The sequence below is a fragment of the Chiloscyllium punctatum genome, chromosome 11, assembly GCF_047496795.1.
Source record: "Chiloscyllium punctatum isolate Juve2018m chromosome 11, sChiPun1.3, whole genome shotgun sequence".
Lineage (NCBI taxonomy): Eukaryota > Metazoa > Chordata > Chondrichthyes > Orectolobiformes > Hemiscylliidae > Chiloscyllium > Chiloscyllium punctatum.
This window is the reverse complement of record NC_092749.1, coordinates 18,845,159-18,869,695: the sequence shown is the minus strand read 5'-3', so window position 1 is coordinate 18,869,695 and position 24,537 is coordinate 18,845,159. Positions and strand designations below refer to the sequence as shown.

General features: G+C 44.9%; 2 protein-coding genes across 3 annotated transcripts in view; one reads left to right on the top strand and one right to left on the bottom strand.

Moving 5' to 3' along the window:
- LOC140482785 (5-hydroxytryptamine receptor 1D) overlaps positions 1-6,501 on the top strand; it is a 35,470-nt gene extending 28,969 nt beyond the window's left edge. The window contains exon 3 of the mRNA XM_072580395.1: positions 818-6,501. Coding sequence (XP_072436496.1) covers positions 818-2,158 — 1,341 coding nt within the window. The 3' untranslated portion in view covers positions 2,159-6,501. The remainder of the gene's footprint in view (positions 1-817) is intronic.
- Positions 6,502-10,663: 4,162 nt separating this feature from the next.
- Positions 10,664-23,414, bottom strand: coa6 (cytochrome c oxidase assembly factor 6). Of its 2 annotated transcripts, none has more exons than XM_072580393.1 (3): positions 23,301-23,414; positions 17,029-17,177; positions 10,664-12,887 (listed from the first exon to the last, which is right to left on the bottom strand). In XM_072580393.1, the coding sequence occupies exons 2-3, from the start codon at positions 17,170-17,172 to the stop codon at positions 12,792-12,794; spliced, it is 240 nt and encodes a 79-aa protein (XP_072436494.1). In that variant the 5' UTR covers positions 17,173-17,177; positions 23,301-23,414; the 3' UTR covers positions 10,664-12,791. The 2 variants fall into 2 exon arrangements, with proteins under 2 accessions (XP_072436494.1, XP_072436495.1); XM_072580394.1 differs by lacking the exon at positions 23,301-23,414 and adding an exon at positions 22,439-22,549.
- Between the last annotated feature and the right edge of the window lie 1,123 nt (positions 23,415-24,537).

The following is a 24,537-nucleotide window of genomic DNA, read 5'->3' as shown; positions in this document are numbered from 1 at the left end:
TTGAGAATTTGATTCTCACTAGCTGGTGGGTGGAGGGGCCCATAAGTTCTCCAAGTGGCCCTTTCTCTTCCTTCCCAGCTGCCCATCCTGTCTGCAATTTAATGTGGGCCTGTCCTATTGCTGTCAAGGCCCTCACTGGCCAATTATTACTGATGGTTGATGGGTTTGGATCTTGGACATGGGGGCTGGTGAAGCCTGTGGGTCCTGGATGAGAAAGGCAGGTGGACAGGGGCTTCCCTCGAGGGTCCCTTTCCACAGTAGACAAGCAACCACCACACTCCGTCCCCAAACTGTAAATGCCACTTTCCCTCACTTCCACTTAGCACCTTGGGACTACCCAGCCCCACACATATTCCCATACCCACTGGAGCGTCCAATAGGTGTGGCCTTCAATGAGGTCTTGGCTGATCTGATAATCCTTGACATGACTTTCCTGCCTTTCTCACTCATTAGAAATCTGTCTACCTCAGCCTTGAATATACTTAACAACCCAGCCTTGCCAGACCTCTGTAGTGAAGAATTCCACAGACTCAATCCTCTCTGAGAAAAGAGATTCCTCCTTTGTCTTAAATGGTTAATCCCTTATTCTGATACTCAATTAGGGCAATGGTTTCCCTTTGAAAAATGTATATATAATTGAATGGGGAAACTGGTTGGGAGTGTGTTTGGGGGGGGGGGGGGAGTGGTGGAGATGGGGGATGAATGGCCTGCTCTTGTTCCTGGTTGGTGTGCAGCGAGGCTGTGTAGCCCACTATTGATACCTGCACTGATATTGTTGCCTGTTGTGTGTTTCCTCCCCCTCTCTCTCTGGCTACAGGATCTGTGCCTCTACGTGGGTTACACCTCCTCAGTTTACTGCACAGCCTCAGTGCTGACTCTGGCAGCCATTGCACTGGACCGGTACCATGCCATCATCGACTGCTTGCAATATAACTCTCAGAGCACCGTGCGCCGGACAGTTGCCACAGTGGTCTGGATCTGGCTGCAGTCAGCCCTCAGCAGCTGCCCGCCGTTGCTGGGCTGGGGCCGCTTCGGCTACTCTCCGGCTGGTTACAGCTGCTCGGTGGAGTGGGCCGACAGCCTGAGCTACACGGGCTTTGTGGCCATCTTCTCCTTCCTGCTGCCCGCCTCCGTCATGGTCTTCTGCTATGCCCGCATCGTCAAGGTGGCCCGGGGTCATGCAAAGCGAATCCATGACATTGAGAGCCAGCTGCATCGCCATGGGAACCCCGGGGACGGGCCCATCGACAGGCCTACGTTTACCCAGCTGATCTGCAGTGTTGACTCACGAGGCTGTGAAGAGACCCAGACTCAGGCACAGGCCCAGGCACACACTCAGGCCCAGGCCAGGGCTCGGGCAGGGGGCCTGAGCAAGAGACCTGACATTTTCTCCCGGTGTGGCTCCCCAGGCCGGGAGCACCATGGCGCTTTCCGCCTCTTCCTGGTGATCTTCGCCTTCTTCTGCTGCTGGGTGCCATACGAGATTGTGGGCCTGGTGCGGGCTGTGGAGGCAGCGGCACTGAGAGCAAGCGATACCCGGGCCTCCCCTTCCGCCTCGCCCTCCCGGGTCCCCCCTGCTCTCGTGACCGCTGTACACTGGCTGGCCCTCCTGAACTCGGACATTAACCCGCTGCTGTACGCCCTGCTGAGCCGACGATTCCGTAAGGCCCTGCGGCATTGGCAGCGCAGGCTGGAGGCCAAGGTGTGGCTGACAGGCCCGAGGCTCCGGCGAGAGGAGGGGGCCAAGGCCACTGGAGGAGGAGGTGCTGCCGTCTCCCTCTTTCTGCCCAACCCAGGCACCGAGCAGAAGCGGAGCAGCTCCAATGCTACTGCCATCAGCCAGCTCAGCCCTCAGCACCGGTTCCATGCCCGCTCCTGCTCTGTCTTCTCCGTCAGCTCCTTCCCTCAGGATCGTTCACCCTTCGATGCCCCAGCTGACTCTCCGCTCTGTCTCCTGCCCGAACGGACGTCAGAAGAGCCCGGAGGTCGACAGAGCGAGATTCCTGGTGCCCGCTACTTAAATGTGCCCCAGCATGTGCCGCCAGAGACGGACACCATGTTGCTGGCGTCTCCAGTTCTCAGTGAGAAATCCACATCCACATTTGTATTCGGAAAGATCACAGTGAAGGTGGAAAGTAACACCGTTGTCGAGTTATAGATGCTGGAACATTGCCTGCCTGTACTTGAACCTTTGTATCTGCCACTTGGGTTTGGCTTCCCTCCTGCACTCCATGGACGTGTCAAAGCAAATGAGTGAACTTTCAGAGGGTTGGATATTGTCTTCACTCACTGGTTGTACAGGTAGACCTGCGCTCCTGTCTGTTAGTACAGGCAGACACATGCCCCTCACTGATGGTACAGGCAGACATGTACCCCTCACTGTTGGTACAGGCAGACACATGCACTTGCTTCCAGGTGCAGCTGACAGCCCATAGCCATAAGCACAAGGGGCCTGTCTTACACAGGGCCCTATGGCTCAAGAGAGAGAAACGAGATCAAAGAGACAGAATCAAGAAGAAAGGGTATTACCTGCATAAGGTTGATATTTAGGGAAAGACTAAATGCTCCATCCACTCCTGCTACATCCTATACCCCCATCCCACTCCCCACTGACATGTAACCTTGCCTGGGAGAGGCAAACACAAAGAAAATAAAACCACGATGAGGATTTCAGAAAGTTACATTTGCCACCAATTCTTACTGAATTCAACCAGGGTCTCAGAGGAGGTGTGCAAACTATCTTTAGTAAACCAATTTGTCATTGGTCAGTGATTGCTGCAGATTTAAAATGACTGTGCAACACCTCAACCCCCTACTGTCAGATACTGACAGAACGCCCCTGGTGCTCACCTTCCACCCTACCAACCTTCGCATAAACCAAATCATCCGCCGACATTTCCGCCACCTCCAAACAGACCCCACCACCAGGAATATATTTCCCTCCCCACCCCTTTCCGCCTTCTGCAAAGACTGTTACCTCCGTGACTACCTGGTCAGGTCCATGCCCCCCCTACAACCCACCCTCCCATCCTGGCACTTTCCCCTGCCACCGCAGGAACTGTAAAACCGACACAGTTCCTCCCTCACCTCTATCCAGGGCCCTAAAGGAGCCTTCCACATCCATCAAAGTTTTATTTACACATCCACTAATATCATTTATTGTATCCGTTGCTCCCGATGCAGTCTCCTCTACATTAGGGAGACTGGGCACCTCCTAGCAGAGTGCTTTAAGGAACATCTCCGGGACACCCGCACCAATCAACCAAACCGCCCCGTGGCCCAACATTTCAACTCCCCCTCCCACTCTGTTGAGGACATGGAGGTCCTGGGCCTCCTTCACCGCCGCTCCCTCACCACCAGACGTCTGAAGGAAGAACGCTTCATCTTCCACCTCGGAACACTTCAACCCCAGGGCATCAATGTGGACTTCAACAGTTCCTCATTTCCCCTTCCCACCTCACCCTAGTTCTAAACTTCCAGCTCAGCACTGACCCCATTACTTGTCCTACCTGCCTATCTCCTTTTCCACCTATCCACTCCATCCTCTCCTCCCTGACCTATCACCTTCATCCCCTCCCCCACTCACCCATTGTACTCTATGCTACTTTCTCCCCACCCCACCCTCCTCTAGCTTATCTCTCCACGCTTCAGGCTCACTGCCTTTATTCCTGATGAAGATTAGATTACTTACAGTGTGGAAACAGGCCCTTCGGCCCAACAAGTCCACACCGCCCCACTGAAGCGAAACCCACTCATACCCCTACATCTACATCTACATCTAACACTACGGGCAATTTAGCATGGCCAATCCACCTGACCTGCACATCTTTGGACTGTGGGAGGAAACCAGAGTACCCGGAGGAAACCCACGCAGACACGGGGAGAACGTGCAAACTCCACACAGTCAGTCGCCTGAGGTGGGAATTGAACCCGGGTCTCTGGCGCTGTGAGGCAGCAGTGCTAACCACTGTGCCACCGTGCCGCCCACGGTGCTGCCTGAACTGTTGTGCTCTTCCAGCCCCACTAATCCAGAATCTGATTTCCAGCATCTGCAGTCATTGTTTTTTTCTCCATTCTCTATAGATGCACAGAGCAAGAGAACATTAACCTGATGCCATTTTATGTTTAACATCTTCAGCACATTAGCATTTGCAGATAGTTTCAGATGATGCAACTCTTCCCCCACATCGTACACGGCTATGAAAAGAAACCCTACTTTCCATCTAGCCAATCATCATGGTGGAAGCAAAATATTGCAGATGCTAGAGATCTGAAATAAAATCAGAAAGTGCTGTGGGAACTCAGCAGGTCTGGCAGCGTTTGGGGAGAGGGAAACTTGAGATCGTCAATGTCCCATGCTTAGTGCTCCCTCCAACCACAGTCATGTAACATGCGTGAGGTAAACAAACGGAAGCACTGTAAAGGAGTAGATAATTTGGGGACCTGCATTTATCTTCATCACCCTCTATTGAATTCTGTCAAGACCTCAGAGCTGAAAGGGCAAATGTGGTAATTATTTTTCAGAAGATGAGTCACGTTGGATTCAAAACATAAATCCATTTCTCTCTCTCCACAGATACTGCCAGACCTGCTGGGTTTCTTCTGCATTCTCTGATTTTATTGTCAGTTTTCATGTTTGTTAAATGGGCTACAAAAGAATGAAAATGTTCATTTGTTAAAAGTTTGAGATCAAAACATGGATGTTGCAACCAGCTCCACATTTCAGTTCAATGGGATTGTGCTAGACTGTGCCAAAGAGAAAGACTTGAACTCAGTCAAAAATCATTAACTGTCACACAGTTAAAATCGGGCCCAAAGAGTTCTGAGCACCCAAAATCACTTTGTTTTGTTGTTTGTACGATTCCCTCGTCAGCTGGTAAATTAGTGTGTTTCAGGTAAGATAAGTAAGTGGTTCAAGTCTTGTGATGACTGTTCAGAACCTGCAGTATAGTAACTGATGTTCATTGATTTTCATTGTGGGCTGAATGGCCTGCTCATGCACAAGCATTAATGGTCAAAGACTAATGAGTTAATCGATTAATTAAATGGCATTTCTCTGCTGTTATAACAGTACTGATGGCTTAAAACAGGACAATGCCTCTGTTAAAGAAGGGAATAAAGTAATATCATCCAATTAATATTCAGCTCTACGCCGGCACCAACTCTCCCAATCTCACTTCTGTCTCTGTGCTCTTGAACTGTTTGACACACAGCCTTGGATTAACTGTAATTCTCTCCAATTAAACATTGGTAAGACTAAAATCATAGTCAGTAGTCTCCCTGCTCCACCCCAACGACCAGCTATGTATCTTCACCATTGACTCCACACTCCTGTTCCAGACTGAATCCGACTGTTCAAAATAGCATTGTTCTCTAGTTAAGTTTCCAAACCATATTCTTACTATCATAGAAACCAGTTTATCCCCACCTCTGTACCATTTCTTCCCTGACACCATCTGCCACTTAAACTTTCATCTATATTTATTGTTACCTCCAGATCAATTACTCCAATGTTTACCTGACAGGCCTCCCAGCCTTCACTCTCCATAATCTTTAGCTCATTCCTCACTCTGCTTTTGGTGAGACATCTCACACCAAGCAACACTTGCCCATTAGAATCAGGCTGAAGCATGACCTACATTATGACCATCTTCTCCTATAGTCCTTACCCTAACCCCCACACTCCAGGCCTTGTATCACATGGGCTGCCCACCCACACAACCCATTGTCAGCCACTAATGGTGCTCATGAGCAGCTATTCCAGCTGATTTTAACTAAGTCCTTTGCCTATCCGACTGTTTTTAATCTCTGTATGGACTCTATTTCCACTTATTGTTTACTCCTACTCCCTCCCTCCACCTCATCTTCTGTAGAATTACCGATCTTTTCCGAGCTGCCATCAGTTCTGAAGAAGGGTCACGGAACCCCAAAACATTAACTCTACTTTTTAAAAAAAAATCCCTTCTCCTGGTTAGATTTTTAAAAGACTAAATCTCCTGTTGTTTTTCCTTCTTCTTCACTCCACTCTGCTGCCAGACCTGCTGAGCTTTACTAGCAATTTCTGTTGATTCTACAACATTGGGTCCTCTTCTCCCCATTAAAGGTTATACTATTAATGCAAGTTGTCGCCTTTTTTTTTAAATAATCAAGCCATGGTTTTATTTAACAAGACTTGTTGTCTCAGCCTAAGTGTGAACCTCAGTTGGATTCTTCCAGTGTTCCCTCACTACTGTGACACCAGTTCCTGAAACATCGAAGATGAAAATTGCAGCGTGTACAAAGACAATGAACATTTCTCCAAATGTTATCTTTACAAATAGTCTGTGGGTCAATGCCGGTCGTGTTGCCAGGTGACGGTCTCATGAAACGAAACAAAACAAAATGGTACAGACAAATTCAAGTTGATAAATTCTCCAGACAAGTGCAAACAGTTTCTGCTTGAAGTGACTCACTGTGCCTTTCCTGTTAAGAGAGACTGTATGATTTCTGGTTAATTGTAGTTCAATGGACAATAAAATTTCTTCAAAAATCATTCAGACGGTCCCCACATTCACTAACGTAGCAGTCCAGCTGCTAATATATTGTGTGTCAAATGGTCTACCCGTCTGTCAAGCTTCTGTTATGATTTTGGATGAAGAGAAGCTTTCACTGTAATTAAAGACATATTGAGTAGGACCAATAGTAAGTTCTAGGGCGTCTTGAACATTGTCCACTGTTCAGTAAGATGATCATTAACACAGCACTTTTCACAACCACCCTGGCCTCACATTGTTTTACAGCCAATGAAGTCCTTTGGAATTGTTGCCACTTTTGTAGGAAATACATCAGCCAACTGGTGCGCAGCAACATCCTATCAATAGCAACGTGATAATGACCAGAGTCTTCAAATGTAGTTCATTCAGGACAGATCATAATTGATAATACCTTTTAAGCAGGCTTTCAGAACACTTACATTGGTTTTTCAGGTCTCACACTGGACTCTGCAAAAGTGTTTTCTTTGAAAGGCCGAGGGTGAACTAGGTAGATTTTTTCTCTCTCTCAGCAAGCTGTGCCCCAAATAAACTTCAAACAATATCCGAAGCAAATCAATAAACCCCAAACAAGTGGTTAGGCCACTGTGTGCAATTCTGGTCTCCCTCCTAACAGAAGGATGTTGTGAAACTTGAAAGGGTTCAGAAAAGGATAATAATGATGTTTCCAGGGTTGGTGGGTTTGAACTATAGGAAGAGGCTGAATAGGGTGGAGCTACTTTCCCTGGAGTATCAGAGGCTGACGTGTGACTTTACAGATTTATAAAATCATGATGTGCATGGATCGGGTAAATAGACAGAGTCTTTTCCCTGGGGTGAGGGTGTCCAGAACTAGAGGGCAGAGGTTTAAGGTGAGTGGGGAAGTATTTAAAAGGGACCTAAGAGGCAACTTTTTCACGCATGTATGGAATGAGCTGCCAGAGGAAGTGGTGGAGATACAAAATTACAACATTTAAAAATCACCTGGGTGGGTATATGAATAGAAAGGGTTTAAGGGCTGGCAAATGGGACACGATTAATTAAGGATATCTGGTAGGCATGATGAGTTGGGCCAAAAGATCCGTTTTCATACTGTGCTGCTCTGTGACTGTATATTTCCAGTAAATCCAGCAGCTCCACAAACATAATAAAAACCAAAAGTGCTGTAGATGCTGGAAATTCCATTCGGTTCGATTCTGACGGTCACTGGATCCGAAACATTAACTCATTTCTCTGCACAGATGCTGTCACACCTGCTGAGGTTTTCCAGCAATTTCTGTTTTTGTAGCTCAAGAAACTTAGCTGTCTACTCAATCAAATCATGTGATTTCTAATAAATAGTTTCAGGAAAAGATGTCCTGTTGTCCATGACAAAAAGGTTCAAGTGTCCAAATGCACCACTTACCGCAATCTTTTAACACTAATCCTCAAATAAAGTGTCTTCATAACACTGAGCAATAGTTTGCTGTTCCTTTGCAGTTCCTGGAGTTGCAGAAAATTTGAAATACAGACACAAATGATACTGCAACTTCATCATGTATTAGGGTGTACATGAATTAATATATCAATCCCCTGCACTGTTCAGAGTTTTTGACAAAAGAATTACATTGTTTAATGGGAATTGATCAGCACCTCGATTCAAACAGGATAACATAATGCCTGCTAGGAGAATATTGCAAGGATGTGTGTATCTGTAGCCCGTAATTTCTGTTCATTCTTATTCATTGGTGGGAAATCATTCCGGTGGCTGTAAAATCTGGCTTTTTTTCTGGTTGCCACAAACACTCGTGTTATTTTAAAGTTATAATTGCTGCCATATCCCTGCTTCTGATAACAAAATATAAAGATCTAACTTGTTCCAATAAAGTTGGTAATGTACCTGCGCACTAAACCATTTTGAAAAAGTAGGTTGATACTTGCTCTAAAATTATTGACAAAATAACGTAATTCCAATGATCTGCTGAAATATCAGGTACATTAGAATTACAGCAATAATTTCATAACTACAGTGGTATCCACAAACTTAATTATTGGGGAAGAGAGTCCAAGAGTAAGGAAGTCGTTAAAACACAATAGAAGACTGGTTTGTCCTCACCTGGGATTCATGCCTGGTTGTAGATGCCACATTATCAGAATGATGTGAAAATATTGGGGAGAGTGCAGAAAAAGATTCATGAAAATTGTTCCAGGAATGAGGACGTCCCATTGCTTGTATAGATTGGATTAGTCATTGAGATGTACAGCACGGAAACAGACACTTTGGTCCAACTCATCTATGCCAACTGGATATCCTAAATAACTCGAGTCCCATTTGCCAGCATTTGGCCCATATCCCTCTAAACCTTACTATTCATATACCCATTCAATGCCTTTTAAATATTGTAATTGTACCAGCCTCCACCACTTCCTCTGGCAGCTCATTCCATACACACACCACCCTTTGCGTGAAGAAGTTACCCTGTAGGTCCCTCTTAAATCTTTCCCCCTCACCTTGAATCTATGTCCTCTAGCTTTGAACACCCCCACCCCAGGGAAAAGACATTTGACAATTTTCCCTATCCATGTCCCTCATGATTTTATAAACCTCTACTAGATCACCCCTCAGCCTCTGACACTCCAGGGAAAACAGCCCCAACCTGTTCAGCATCTCCCTATAGCTCAAACCCTCCAACCCTAGCAACATCCTTGCAAATCTTTTCTGAATCCCTTCAAGTTTCGCAACATCTTTCCAATAGGAAGGAGACCAGAATTGCACGCAATATTCCAAAGGTGGCCTAAGCAAAGTCCTGTACAGCTGCAACATGACCTCCTAACTCCTCTACTCAATACTCTGACCAATAAAGGAAATCATACAAAACGCCTTCTTCACTATCCTATCTACGCGCGACTCCACTTTCAAGGAGCTATGAACTTGCACTCCAAGATCTCCTTGTTCAGTAACACTTCCCAGAACCTTACTATTAAGTGTATAAATCTTGCCCCGATTTGCCTTTTCAAAATGCAGCGCCACATTTATTTAAATTAAACTCCATCTGCCAACTCCATTGGCCCATCTAATCAAGATCATATTGTACTCTGAGGTAACCTTCTTTGTTGTCCACTACACCCCCAATTTTGGTGTCATCTGCAAACTTACTAACTACACATCCTATGGAGATTTGATAGAGGTACTCTGTTTAAAATCATGTTGAGTGTGGACAGAGCAGATGGGGAGAAACTGTTCCCACTGCTGTAAAGATCAAGAACAAGGGGGCCCAGATTTAAACTAATTGTAAAAGAAACAATGGAGGTCCAAGGAATATCTTTTGCACTCAGCAAATGGTTAGGGGTAGGAATGCATTGTCTGAGAGTGCAGTGGGGTTTGTTCAGTCAAGGCTTTCAAGAGATGCTGGAATTAGATGATATTTTTAAGATCCCAAACTTGTTAAAAGTCTGAAACTCTAAACCAAAATTGTTGCTGTAAATACATTTAGAAACACACACAGAACTGCAGGATACCCTTCTGAACAGTTGAGAAAAAGCAGAGGTATGTTTACTCATCGACATTCCGTAACCTTAATCTTGGAACTGGTGTGTGAATTATTGGGACTGTTCACTTAAATCAGCAAAGGAAAGAAGATTGCATTTCTGGCTTCGAAACAATTAGGACTATGATGTGCCCATGCAGTTGTATCTGTGACTGGCAACAATGGCGTCGTGACATGTCTGTATCAAAGAGGAGCAATGAAATGCTTTAATGCAAACTCTGGGATTGCAAGTTGCTCACTGCCCCCACTCCAAACACTCACCCACCCTAATCCTGAACCCTTGCTGTCTTCCTCCTGCTCACCACTGTGCTGTCTCGCTGTCCAGTGTTCACAAGCAAGATTTGTGGTAAGGGACTTGCAGTGGTGCAACCAAGGAAGCACAAGCATGGTTGTTGAGATGGAGCAGAATTGTTTTTTGGGGGGATGGGGGGTTGAGGGGGGGGGAGAGAGACAGGCACAAAGTCAAGGGTTCCTTTGGAGTCAGTGACACCATATGTGCATATGGATAGAGTTAACACTGGATTTCAGTTCTGTGCGCACATTGATGATGCCAGCAGTTACAGTGCAGTAGCAGCAAACAGTCCAGAGGATAAAACACTGATATATACACAGCATGGCCAATCAACATAGAGAACAATGCATAGAATTTATTTCGCAAAATACCTCCACCATGATCATAGGAAGGAAGATACAAGTTATGATTTTCTATGAATACACACCAAGGATCAAATGGGAACAGATCATATTTAGTGGTCTTGATCTTTTTAAAGAGGTCCAGTGAATTAATTACTTCAAGTTTCATTATTCAACAACTATTAATTGGGACATAATGGGGGTGACATTGCCAATACATTAATTAAAGTCATGAATTAGAAACAGAAATGAAAGCAACGCAGGAAATCACAGAGAAAGCACTCTATTGCAGCTATTCCCAGAGTGAGGCGGGGACGGGATTGGCAGCATCCTTCTGGTCGTGTTGCATCTGTGACGTAGAGTGAAAATTTACTCTAGTTGCTATCTTTAGTGAAATAGTAAACATGTTCTTTAAGAACACCTTCATCAGAAACTGGAACTGAAGAAAAGGTAATCATATCTTCCACATGATGTTTACAAGGGGAGGCAGTTTCAAAGCAGTAACTTTTTTTGGGGTGACTATAGGACAATTCATATTGCCAGCAGGATTGTGGTAAGCCATAAGAGTGTACATACACATTTTTTTGCACTACACCCACATGGGCTGTGAAAAAAGAAATCCAACAGATTCTATCCTTCCACAGTGAGTTTGTACTTGTAAGTCTGTCGCTGGTGACAGCAGTGAGAGGAGCTGTTTAAAAATATCTCACAACATTTAAAAGTGCTGACTGACACTTGCTCCTGAAAGACCAAAAACATGCTTAATTGACTTCCCTCATATGTTTAATTTTATCATTTAAATATTTCTCCAAATTGGTGTGTTAGCTCAATATTTTCCACCACATATATACATTAAATGAAGACACCTATTACATAAATGAGCATGTGTTAAGGGATAAACCTTTTTTAAAAATTTCAATAACATACATTTTAACAGTTTAATTTTTTTTTGTCTTTTTTTCTTTCGTGGGCAGTGACAAGCACCGCCCTCATCTCCTAGTTATTTTTTTTGCTGTGTGATCAACTCCTGTTTATTTTCTTTTTTTTCCCCCCAGCACCCATGGTGTGTGTGTGCAGGTGTGAAACACAGTGAAAGACACAAAGTGCACGAATCTTTATTCAATTTCCACCACCAGGAAGATAGGAAAAGCACCTGAGTGGCATTTTAACAGTTTAATCATGAGTTGGGACTAATTCCCATTTGATGGGAATCCAGTTGTGTTATACTGATACACCAGCAGAGGGAAGCATTATCCCTGTGCTGCATTCAGGTTTGGAGAGAAGACCCTGGAACCAGTCAATTTTCTCATATCATGCTATTTCTTTGATAGAAAATTCTGTTTTGCAAAACAAATTTAATTTTAAAAGTGTAGAGTGTGATTTTTAAAAATAATTTATTAAGTGATCTCTTTGATTTTCCATTGAAGCATAATCAGGGACAACAGCACCCCCTCAAGCTCATTTTTCTCAATATGCTCAGCATACCATGGCTAGCAACCCACATAGTTCTGTGCCCTTCCAAACCTGGCTCATATCTGGACAATGCGTTTTGAAGTAAGTTAATAACTGGCTGGTCACAGCTCAATCACGGGCAGACGACAAAATTTGAAGTGGTCAGACGACAAAACTTGAAGTGGTCATTTAACCGGGTGAGATACCATTTTCTCAGTGCAATCTTTCCTAAATACCCTGCGACCAAAATGCTAAACAGACTGTCAATCACTGATAATGACACAAAGCGACAGTATTCTAATAGTCACTGTGTGGTTTCACCAAGAAACAGTGCAAATGAGCCAAGATATCTTCCACTTACCATTTGTAGTGAAACAGTCAATACGTTAATTTAAAGTATATTTGTGATTCCATTACAAACTCAAAAGAGAGGAAACCTTAAGCCCTGAGTAGTGGTTGTGCACATTGCTGTAACTGCTCCTCTCCGAAATCTGGCTACTGGTGGAACCAGGTGTAACTGTTAATTTTAGCAGATCTCTCAACCATAAATCTCCTCAGGAACCTCCAGCAATTTCAGGATCGATGATTTCAGCCTCTATCGAGAGTTGTTCACAGTGGGATGTTTGTCTCCGAAACCTGACCTGTCCCTGCTCTCCTCTTCTGCGGATGGTTATGGTTTGGTGACTTTCTCCTGTTGCTGAAATCCTCCACTTTGCAGTTTCTCTTTGTATTTTAGATAGTCCCTTCTTTTGTCAAAGTACTTGATCTGATGAATAAAGAGCAGAATCATATATAACAAAAAAAAACTGGATGCTGGAGGTCTGAAATGGACAAAAACAGAAACTGTTGGAGAAACTCAGCAGGTCCGGCAGCAATGGTGGACGGGAAACAGAGTTAACATTTCAAGCCCTGTGAATGCTGGACCATAGGAACAGGAATAGGTCATTCAGCCCCTCGAGCTTGTTCTACCATGGCGGATCTGTGGCCTAACTGAATATACCTGCCTATGGCCCATATCCCTTAATATCTCTGCTTAACAAAATTTTACTATCATAGATTTAAAATTAACAATTGATCCAGCATCTACTGCCATTTGTGGAAAAGAGTTCCAAATATTCACATCCTTTGTGTGTAGAAGTGCTTTGGAACATCTCTCCTGAACTGTCTGGCCCTAATTCTCAAACTGCGCTCCCTGGTTCTAGAATGTCGACCAAGTGAGAATAGTTTATCTTTATCTAACCTGTCTTTTCCTGTTCATATCTTGAAGACTTTGATCAGATCACAACTTAACCATCTAAATTCTGGAGAAAACAGGCCTAATTCATATCATCTCTTATAACTCAACCCCATGAAGTCCAGACATTGTTCTTTACAAGTAAAGGAACACTTCATATTCCTTCACAGGCTGGTATCTCCTTCCTAAGGTGTGTGCTCAGATTTGCTCACAGTTCTCCAGGTGGGGTGTAACCAGGGTTTTGCACAACTGCAGCATAATTTCTCCACCCTTGTACTCCAGTGGTCTAGACACAAAGGCCAGCATGTCATTGCTTTCTTGATTATTTTCTGCACGTTTGTTACAGCTTAAAACGTTTATGCATCTGAATCCCCTAAGAATCACAGGACTCCAAACAGTAACTCTGTTTTATCTCCAGATATTGCAAGACCTGTTGAGTTTCTCCAGCAATTTCTGGGTTTTTAAAAACTTTTCTACATTTTATTATAAAATGCAGATATTACTCAGATCTTTTCCTGCAGGAACACGACTCCCATCATTTCTGCTGAGCCCTATTGCCATGATTTGACCCCAATAAGAATACAGTGTTTACCATCTAGTTATTACAAGCAATGTGATGTGGTCCAGTTGGGTAAGTGTTGTAATCCTGCCACAATAGACCCTCACTGCTGCCCACAAAGGTCACTTTCAATAGAATTTCAATCCTGGGTTGCTGATTTCTTTTTCTTTTTGCTTTCTTTTTATGGAATTTTCATTCCTTTTTTTTGACAGAGGTGATGTGATTGAAACATATAAAATTCTCAAGGATCGACCCTGACAGACTGTTTTCACAGCGTAGTGAATATAGAAGATTATCAGTCAGAGAAAAAGGGACTGAGATGAGGAAAACTTTCTTCCCTCTGAATGTTTGGTGTTCTGCTCTGTGTCTTCAAGACAGAAGTCAATGGATCTTTAGTGATTGGGAGAATTTGGAATATGGGGATAGTGAGAGACAGTGGTGTTTATGAGGAACATCAGTCATTATTTTCTTGAATGGAAGAATGGGGTTGGAGTACTAAACATGTTAATTCAGCTTCTATACCTAATATTCTTATGGTTCAGATGGCTTCTCTGCTATTGTGAGCAGATTACTATTCAGCAACACCTTCACTGACGTGGCTATTGTTGACATCCTGGGAGTTACCATTGACCAGAAACCGAACTGGAACAGCCCTATATGTACGATGGTTACAGAAGTATGTCAGAGAATAGGAATTATGCGGTGGACAATTTTCCCCTGTAAAAAAGGTGTAGGTGTGTACAGTACTTTTGAGGGAACTGAAATTTCTGGATGGCACACAGTGTTCTTAAAGGATTTAAAATGTAACAGTGGGTGAAACAAATAGCTAGAGCTGTGTTGCCATGATACAAAAACAAATTCAGATTCAGCCAATTTAAATTATGCCCTGGATACTAAGATCAAATCAAATTTGAATTTAGTATTTTGATGAGATCAAACCAATGAAATGATCTGATGTTTTGGTAGTTTAAAGCCAGACATTTTGAACAGTAAGGGGAAGAACCCCAAAGAGTTGCCAAGAAGCAACAGATTGCTAGCAGAATAACTCTCTGAAAGGTACCTGTCTATAAGAAATATGTGCCGCAGAACACCAACATTGACCTAGAGGAATCTACAGAGAGGACTTGATATCCGAAGACTATACCGGGGTTTGAAATTGATTTTACTGTAAATTATTAGGGGCGGCACAGTGGCTCAGTGGTTAGCACTGCTGCCTCACAGCACCAGGGTCCCAGGTTCGATTCCAGCCTCAGGCAACTGTCTGTGTGGAGTTTGCACGTTCTCCCTGTGTCTGCGTGGGTTTCCTCCGGGTGCTCCGGTTTCCTCCCACAGTCCAAAGATGTGCAGGTTAGGTGAATTGGCCATGCTAAATTGCCCACACTGTCAGGTGCATTAGTAAGAGGGAAATGGGTCTGGGTGGGTTACTCTTCAGAGGGTTGGTGTGGACTGGTTGGGCCGAAGGGCCTGCTTCCACACTGCAGGGAATCTAACTGAAGAATTACATTAAGGGGGAATTTACAGGACTAGTATTGTAGAGTGAGAGGTAAAACACAGGTTTAAGAGAAAGAAGTTGTAAATAGTTGTTGGTTTTAGTATTCTCTGTTGGACTTAAAGAAGAAAATGGTTAATCTTTTACTTTAAATAATAAAATTGGGATAGTTCTTTGCCTCTCGAAATTTAACAGATTATGGCGCGAGGTGAGTTTCTGTGTGTAATGGGTTCAAATTAGCAGAGGGATTTACCCCGAGTCGTAACACCCCTGTCTCTCCAACACCTGGCATCATCTACAAGGCACAAGTCAGGAGTGTGATGGAATATTCCTGACTTGCCTGGATGATTGTAGCTCCAACAACACTCAAGAAGCTGGACATCATCCATGACAAAGTATCTGATCTAAATGGCATCACTCCCTTCATCACCAAGCCTCCTTGACAGCACCTTCCAATGTGCATGACTATTACCATCTAGAAGGACAAGGGCAGCAAATACAAGGGAACATCACCCACTGCAAGATTTCCTCCAAGCCAATGGCCATCCTGACTTGGGAACATATCGCTGTCACCGGATGAAATCCTAGAACCCCCATCCTAACAGCACTCTGGACGCCCCTACACCATTGAACTTCAGTGGTTCAAGGCAGCAGCTTATCTCTACCTGCTCAAGGGCAATAAATGCTGCCCTAACCTGTGATCCCACATCCACGAACAAACAAAATAAAAACGTGCAGTGATTGGTCACTTCTGCAAAGCAGTAGGGTCTCCATCTCCAATTCTCTTGCTCTTCCTTCTCCCCCTGAAATTCCAGATGGAATAAGCAAGACAGTCTCACATTTGGGAGAAAGTGAGGACTGCAGATGCTGGAGATCAGAGCTTGGCACACCCTCCTCATTCCTGAAGAAGGGCTTATGCCCGAAACGTCAGTTCTCCTGCTCCTTTGATGCTGCCTGACCTGCTGCACTTTTCCAGCAACACATTTTTCAGTCTCACATTTGGCCATACACTGACTGACAATGTGTCATAGCACCATCTGCTGGCCTACAATTTTTAATAGTGAATTGAATTTTTACCAATAGACTAGCGTCATCATGTTAAAGAAAATAGGATTGTACTTTCGGTAACCACAGTATTGTAATCCACAGCAAATTCTTTAAATTATTAAATACTTGACTGAAAAAATGGAAACTCTTAAGTTAAATTAGAAAATGCTGCAGATATATATATCCAACCTGTTGTTTCCTTTTCTGCCGTCCACTGTGCACATTTCTTTTTCAAATAAAGATTTAATTACTTCAAATAAGGTGGGTCTGTTAGGTTAGGATTATCCGAGCTTCGTTCAAACTTATCATTTAGGAGAATAACATGTTGCCTTGGGCTCTTGTCCAAAGATTAAACACATGTTCCCATAAATTGTGTACATTTCTCAAGGAGGTAAGGGGTCGGATATTCTGATTTAAAGTTTAAGTGAGGCATCAGAACCAAAAACTGCCCATCCAAAATTGTGCTGGAGAAAAGAGAAATGTTGCACTGAAGTCAGAATGGGTTTGGATGTGCTGAACGGTTATCCTAATACTGAAATTACTGAGGAGGAAAGCGTCACCTTGATGTTAATACTCACCCATTGCTGTGGGCAGCTGCCTTCAAATATTGTTCTTAACTTCTGACATTCTGAAGAATCCTTATCACTCTCATCCAGACACTGCCAGTACCTATCCCTCGCTCCCCAACAGGCTTTCCTCTCATCTGCTGTTGGAGCACTCATTTTTCCTGGGAAACAAGAACTTACATAAATCAACTGCTCTCAGCCAAACCCCCCACCCCTCCATTATCACCAAACTAACTGCTTCTCATCACTCACACCTGATGGTCAACATCCCAGGGTACTGAAGGAGGTGGCTCTAGAAATCGTGGATGCATTGGTGATCATTTTCCAATGTTCTATAGATTCAGGATCAGTTCCTGCGGATTGGAGGGTGGCTAATGTTGTCCCACTTTTTAAGAAAGGAGGGAGAGAGAAAGCAGGGAATCATAGACCAGTTAGTCTGACCTCAGTGGTGGGAAAGATGCTGGAGTCAATTATAAAGGATGAAATTACAACACATCTGGATAGCAATAACAGGATTTATGGATTTATGAAGGGGAAATCATGCTTGACTAATCTTCTGGAATTTTTTGAGGATGTAACTCTGAAGATGAACAAGGGAGATCCAGTGGATGTAGTGTACCTGGACTTTCAGAAAGCCTTTGATAAAGTCCCACACAGGAGGTTAGTGAGCAAAGTTAGGGCGCACGGTATTGGGGGCAAAGTACTGACTTGGATTGAAAATTGGTTGGCTGACAGGAAACAAAGAGTAGTGATAAACAGCTCCATTTCGGAATGGCAGGCAGTGACCAGTGGGGTACCGCAGGGATCAGTGCTGGGACCGCAGCTTTTTACAATATATGTTAATGATATAGAAGATGATATTAAAAGTAATATTAGTAAATTTGCTGATGATACAAACTGGGTGGCAGGGTGAAATGTGAGGAGGATGTTAGAAGATTACAGGGTGACCTAGACAGGCTAGGTGAGTGGATGGATGCATGGCAGATGAAGTTTAATGTGGATAAATATGTGGTTATCCACTTTGGTGGCAGGAACAGAAAGGCAGATTACTACCTAAATGGAGTCAAGTTAGGTAAAGGGGCAGTACAACGAGATCTAGGTGTTCTTGTACATCAGTCAATGAAAGCAAGCACACAGCAGATAGTGAAGAAAGCTAATAGCATACTGGCCTTCATAACAAGAGGAATTGAGTTTGGAAGCAAAGAGGTTCTTCTGCAGCTGTACAGGGGCCTTGTGAGACCACACCTGGAGTATTGTGTGCAGTTGTGGTCTCCAAATTTGAGGAAAGACATTCTGGCTATTGAGGGAGTGCAGCGTAGATTCACGAGGTCAAGTCCCAGAATGGTGGGACTATCTTACGTTGAAAGATTGGAGCGACTGGGCTTATATACGCTTGAGTTTAGAAGGCTGAGAGGGGATCTGATTGAGACGTATAGGATTATTAAAGGATTGGACACTCTGGAGGCTGGAAGCATGTTTCCGCTGATGGGTGAGTCCCGAACCAGACGACACAGTTTAAAAATAAGGGCTGGGCCACTTAAAACAGAGTTGAGGAGAGACTTTTTCACCCAGAGAGTGGTAAGTGTGTGGAATGCTCTGCCCCAGAAGGCTGTGGAGGCCAAGTCTCTGGATACTTTCAAGAAAGAGTTGGATGTAACTCCTAATGATAGTGGAATCAAGGGTTATGGGGATAAGGAAGGAACAGGATACTGACTGAAATGATTAGACATGATCATAATGAATGGTGGTGCTGGCTCGAAGGGCAGAATGGCCTACTCCTGCACCTATTGTCTATTGCCTATTATCAACAATCCCTTTGGCTGACCACCTTCTCTTGTCGCTGTCCTGGGGCTTCCCTTCCATCTATCCACTCCCTACCCACCCTTCCCTCCCCCTATCCACTCACAATCCACCCTTCCCTCCCCCATCCACTCACTCCCCTCTTCCCCCATCCACCAGTCCACTCTCTCCCCCCATCCACCAGTCCACTCTCTTCCCCCATCCACCAGTCCACTCTCTCCCCCCATCCACCAGTCCACTCTCTCCCCCCATCCACCAGTCCACTCTCTCCCCCCATCCACCAGTCCACTCTCTCCCCCCATCCACCAGTCCACTCTCTCCCCCCATCCACCAGTCCACTCTCTCCCCCCATCCACCAGTCCACTCTCTCCCCCCATCCACCAGTCCACTCTCTCCCCCCATCCACCAGTCCACTCTCTCCCCCCATCCACCAGTCCACTCTCTCCCCCCATCCACCAGTCCACTCTCTCCCCCCATCCACCAGTCCACTCTCTCCCCCCATCCACCAGTCCACTCTCTCCCCCCATCCACCAGTCCACTCTCTCCCCCCATCCACCAGTCCACTCTCTCCCCCCATCCACCAGTCCACTCTCTCCCCCCATCCACCAGTCCACTCTCTCCCCCCATCCACCAGTCCACTCTCTCCCCCCATCCACCAGTCCACTCTCTTCCCCCATCCACTCACTCCCCTCTTCCCCCATCCACCAGTCCACTCTCTCCCACCATCCACCAGTCCACTCTCTCCCCCCATCCACCAGTCCACTCTCTCCCCCCATCCACCAGTCCACTCTCTCCCCCCATCCACCAGTCCACTCTCTCCCCCCATCCACCAGTCCACTCTCTTCCCCCATCCACCAGTCCACTCTCTTCCCCCATCCACCAGTCCACTCTCTTCCCCCATCCACCAGTCCACTCTCTTCCCCCATCCACCAGTCCACTCTCTTCCCCCATCCACCAGTCCACTCTCTTCCCCCATCCACCAGTCCACTCTCTTCCCCCATCCACCAGTCCACTCTCTTCCCCCATCCACCAGTCCACTCTCTTCCCCCATCCACCAGTCCACTCTCTTCCCCCATCCACCAGTCCACTCTCTTCCCCCATCCACCAGTCCACTCTCTTCCCCCATCCACCAGTCCACTCTCTCCCCCCATCCACCAGTCCACTCTCTCCCCCCATCCACCAGTCCACTCTCTCCCCCCATCCACCAGTCCACTCTCTCCCCCCATCCACCAGTCCACTCTCTCCCCCCATCCACCAGTCCACTCTCTCCCCCCATCCACCAGTCCACTCTCTCCCCCCATCCACCAGTCCACTCTCTCCCCCCATCCACCAGTCCACTCTCTTCCCCCATCCACTCAGTCCACTCTTCCCCCATCCACCAGTCCACTCTCTCCCCCCATCCACCAGTCCACTCTCTCCCCCATCCACCAGTCCACTCACTCCCCTTTCCCCCATCCTTTTATCCATTAGCTACCCTCTCCATCTGCCAATCCACTCACTCCCCTCTCCCCCATCTATCTATCCACACACTCCCCTCTCCCCATCCACCTATCCATTCACTACCCTCTCCCCCTTTCCACTCACTAGTCCCCTCCCTCTCCAACTATCGCTCATTCCACACCCTCACCCCTTATCATCATCAGCATAAATACTGCCTTTGCCCAAATGCTACCAGCTCTGAAGAAGGGTCACTGGACTCAAAACATTAACCCTATTTTATCTTCATAGAAGGTGACAGGTCTGCTGAGTTTCTCCAACAAATTCTATTTTTGTAGTTGTGGAAGGGTGTTTTTCTGATTGGAGAACTGTGACCAGTGATGTTCTGCAAGGATCAGTGCTGGAATGTGTTGTTTGTAATTATATATAAATGCTTTTGATAAAGTATCAAAGCTGGCCTCAGTGGGTGGCAGTCAGGATTCAGAAGGTTTGTAACTGAATTGCTCCTGGTCACATGTCAACGGAAAGTGAAATTGTGGGATGCAGTCTTTGAAATTAAAACCGATAATGATCCTAATCCACAAACTAGTAATTAGTTGGATTCTCTGGGGTAACCAGCAAGTGCGAGCTGCACATTACTGGGAGAACTGAAACTAAGGATGTGTGTGTTTGCTGGGGACAGCCTGATTTGCAGTTGATACAAAACTTTGAGTTGTGGATGGTAAGGAAGGTGGTCAAAGAATGCAGCACAATATTAATCAGTTGGAAACTGGTTGGAGAAATGGCAGATGGAGTTTAATAATGGACAAATGTGATCCATTTTGGGAAGTCGAATGAAAAAGCAGAGTATTCTGTAAATGGCAGGAGCTTCTGGAGCAAAGATAAACATGGGGTGCAAATCCATAACTCCCTGAAAGTGGCAACACAAGTGGATAAGGTGGTAAAGACATACGACATGCTTGCCTTCATCAATTGGGAAATTGAGTATAAAAGGTGACAAGTCATGTTGCAGCTGTATAGAACTTTAGTGAGGCCACATTTGTGTATTGTGTGCAGTTCCGGTCGCCACACTATAGTGAAGATGGAGAGGTTTTGGAGAGTGAGCAAAAGAGATTTACCAGGATGTTGCCTGAATTGGAGTGTATTAACTATAAGGAGAGGTTGGACAAACTCGGATTGATTTTGCTAGAGCGTCAGAAGCTGAGGGGTGGCCTGTTAGAAGTTTATAAAATTATGAGAGACACAATAGAGTGGATAGTCGGGAGTCTTTTTCTCATGGTGAAAATGTTAAGTACTGGGGGCATAAGTTTAAGGTGAAAGACTGTAGGCTTAGCACTGTTTAACAGGCATTTATACAAACATGTGAACAGGCAGGGAATAGAGGGATACGGACCACATGCAGACTGTTGGGACTAGCTTAGAATGGCATCATGGTGCACAGATATGTTATTTCTGTGCTGTACAGTTCTATGTTCTATATTCTGTTACAGCCCAAAGGAAGCCATTCAGCCCAGCGTGTCTGACCTTGATCTCCGAGCGAATGCCAATCTTCTCCTTGCTCCCTGTAACCCTGAACACTGCCATATGAGAAACACAATCTAATTCCCTCAACTGAACTTAAATACCTGAGCTTATGTTATGAGATGTGCATAGAGTCATAGAAATGTACAGCGTGGAAATAGACCCCTCGGTCCAACCCGTCCATGCCAACTAGATATGCAAACACAATCTAGTCTCACCTGTCAGCACCCGGCCCACATCCCTCCAAACTCTTTCTATTCATATACCCACCCAAATGCCTCTTAAATGTTGCATTGTACGAGCCTCCACCACTTCCTCTGGCAGCTCATTCCATACACGTTCTATACACACCATCTGCGTGAAAACGTTGCCCCATAGATCTCTTTTATATCTTTCCCCTCTCACCCTAAACCTATGCCCTCTAGCTCTGGAGCATCTTTGGATCCTTAGGCTATGCCTCTGGATTAACTATCCAGTTAATGAATAACTATGTTATTCCCCTCCAAACTTTACAACGAATCAACTATGGGATCTTAGCGGAAGCACAAACTGTCTTTACAGATTAGAACATGATACAGCTGCAATGCCAGTGATGTAAACCAGATTTTCACAATACATTTTCTTTCGAAACAAAACTTTCTCAACTCAAGGGGTTTTTACTTGCCCTCAACTTTCCTGAAACAGTTTCTTTCTTTGTGATGCTCCGAATTTGACCATTCTCACATGAGAAGTGAACACAGTGACTTCAGCACTGGGTCTGCAGAAAGAATGACTCGGCTAGCCAATTCCCAACCAACCACGTGCACCTTACTGGCTATTAAACGTGGTCACAGGAAGCTCAGCAGTTGTTTTGTTGGGCTCTGGCAACAGGTTAGATAACTTCCTGAACTGGTGTACGCAATGCAAAGGGAGAAAAAAAAACCTCTCTCTTTTTCCATATGCGGGAGGAAAAGGAAGGAAAACAAAAACACTGATAAAGTGAACTGCTAACCTCAAGTTCATGACCTATACTGCATCTGTGAATCCCTGAATGTATTTGAAAAAGGAACTGAACTGCTTACCTTTAGCAACCTAAGGGACAACAGTTTTTTTTTAAACAATGGGAAGGGCATGAGAGTCTAATTTAGCCAGAGAGGGGGCTTGAACACTGTGTATCTACAACACATCTCCAATCTGATTCACACCCAACACAGAGTACAGTGGGTGGCCCACTCCAATAGGACTAACAGTACAGTCAGGGGCAGGGTGTGGGAAATCATTCCCTGTGGGGTGGTCTGGGGGGGGGGTGGAGGGTGAATCTAGGGGCCTCCCAGAGACGGTGGGGTTGGTTTGATCTGGTTTCCTGCTGTAATTTGTTAATCTTTTTAATTCTTTGGGGGTGGTTTGTGGCATCAATGAGGCCTCGTCCTAGGCTCTCAGATGTGGATTTATCATCAGTCATTGACATATCGGCGATGGGTTACGTCGACATAAAGCCCCCCAAGTTAATTATTTCTTTTTTTATAATATATATTCTCATGTGTTACCTCCAGGGTCCTCCCGCTTCCACAACCTTCACTCCGCTCTGCGCTAAAATGGCGGCGTCATGGACTCAGCGGAACCGGAACTGACTGTCAGGGGAACGCAGGTCACCGGGAAGATTAAAGGTAACACAAGTTGCAGTTCCGGTTATTTTAGATCATCACGTGGTGCACTTCCATCTTTCATCAAGGCAGAAGTGCTCAGAAGAGGTTCTGATGACACACCAGTCATATTATAGGTCACATTGTTCTTTTAAAAGGTAAATGTCTAACAATTCCAGAAACACAGATTTAGATATGACTCTTTTGTATCGATTTAAAACCATTTTCAATATTGCTAACTGATTACATAATGGTTGCAATAAGATTATTTGTTGCATCCTAATGTGCATTCAAAATACACAATCTGCATTTCCTCACTACCTTTTACTAACTCTGCCTTAATTACACTGACCACTCCGTGTGGGTGACAATTTCTTGTGATGAATGCTTATCCAGAGGGACAAGAAACCACCCCATAATTCTTGGAAATGAACATCCTGGAACTGTATTTTGAGACAGGTCAGGGCAAGATATGTCATTTGCCAGTTTTTCCTTCTACACGTGGAAGTGTTCGACAACATTCTCTTATAAATGAGAGTGTAATGATGTATTTAAGTGTCCTTGCTAATGATATGTTCTTCTTCATGTTGTCTATCAGAAGGCAGGTACAACTGGTTACATGACTAAGGCATGTCCCAAGTCCAGCCCAGCCAGAATGGGATCAAATGCCATTCTGTTGTCCCTGGTCCAATCCAGACCAGCCATCCCATGAATATGAGTTGCTGTGGTAATGTGCACTTACACACATTGACTGGAGCTATGGATAATGATGGTAGAGGGCAACGATGTCTTCTACTCTTGCCACCTACCATGCTGTTGAAGAATTTACAAGTTGATGTTATGAATCATGGCCACATCAACTTTTGGAGTTGGTCTTGAAACTAGAGCCTCTGGTTCAGAGATAGTGACACTATCAATTGTAGCACAGGACCTCTTGACTTATAGAACAGTGTTGCTTTATGAGGGAAGGTAGCTAGACTTAAACACACATATATGACAAGGCTTTTATATTGAAATAGGGAACAGTTAAGTCAGCATTCAAGAACATTGTATGGTGTATTTTTATCTTAGAAAACTGCAGAAGAAAGTCAACCCATTCTCATTTAATTCATTCCAGACCCTGAAACTACTTGTCAGATGG

What these genes read in the sequence shown, in the direction of transcription:
- coa6 (XM_072580393.1), bottom strand. Translation starts at nt 17,172, where the DNA reads ATGAGTGCTCCAACAGCAGATGAGAGGAAAGCCTGTTGGGGAGCGAGG. An exon ending in GCAGCTGCCCACAGCAATGG is followed by an intron (nt 12,888 to 17,028) that starts GTGAGTATTAAC and finishes TTTATTCATCAG; the next exon opens with ATCAAGTACTTTGACAAAAG.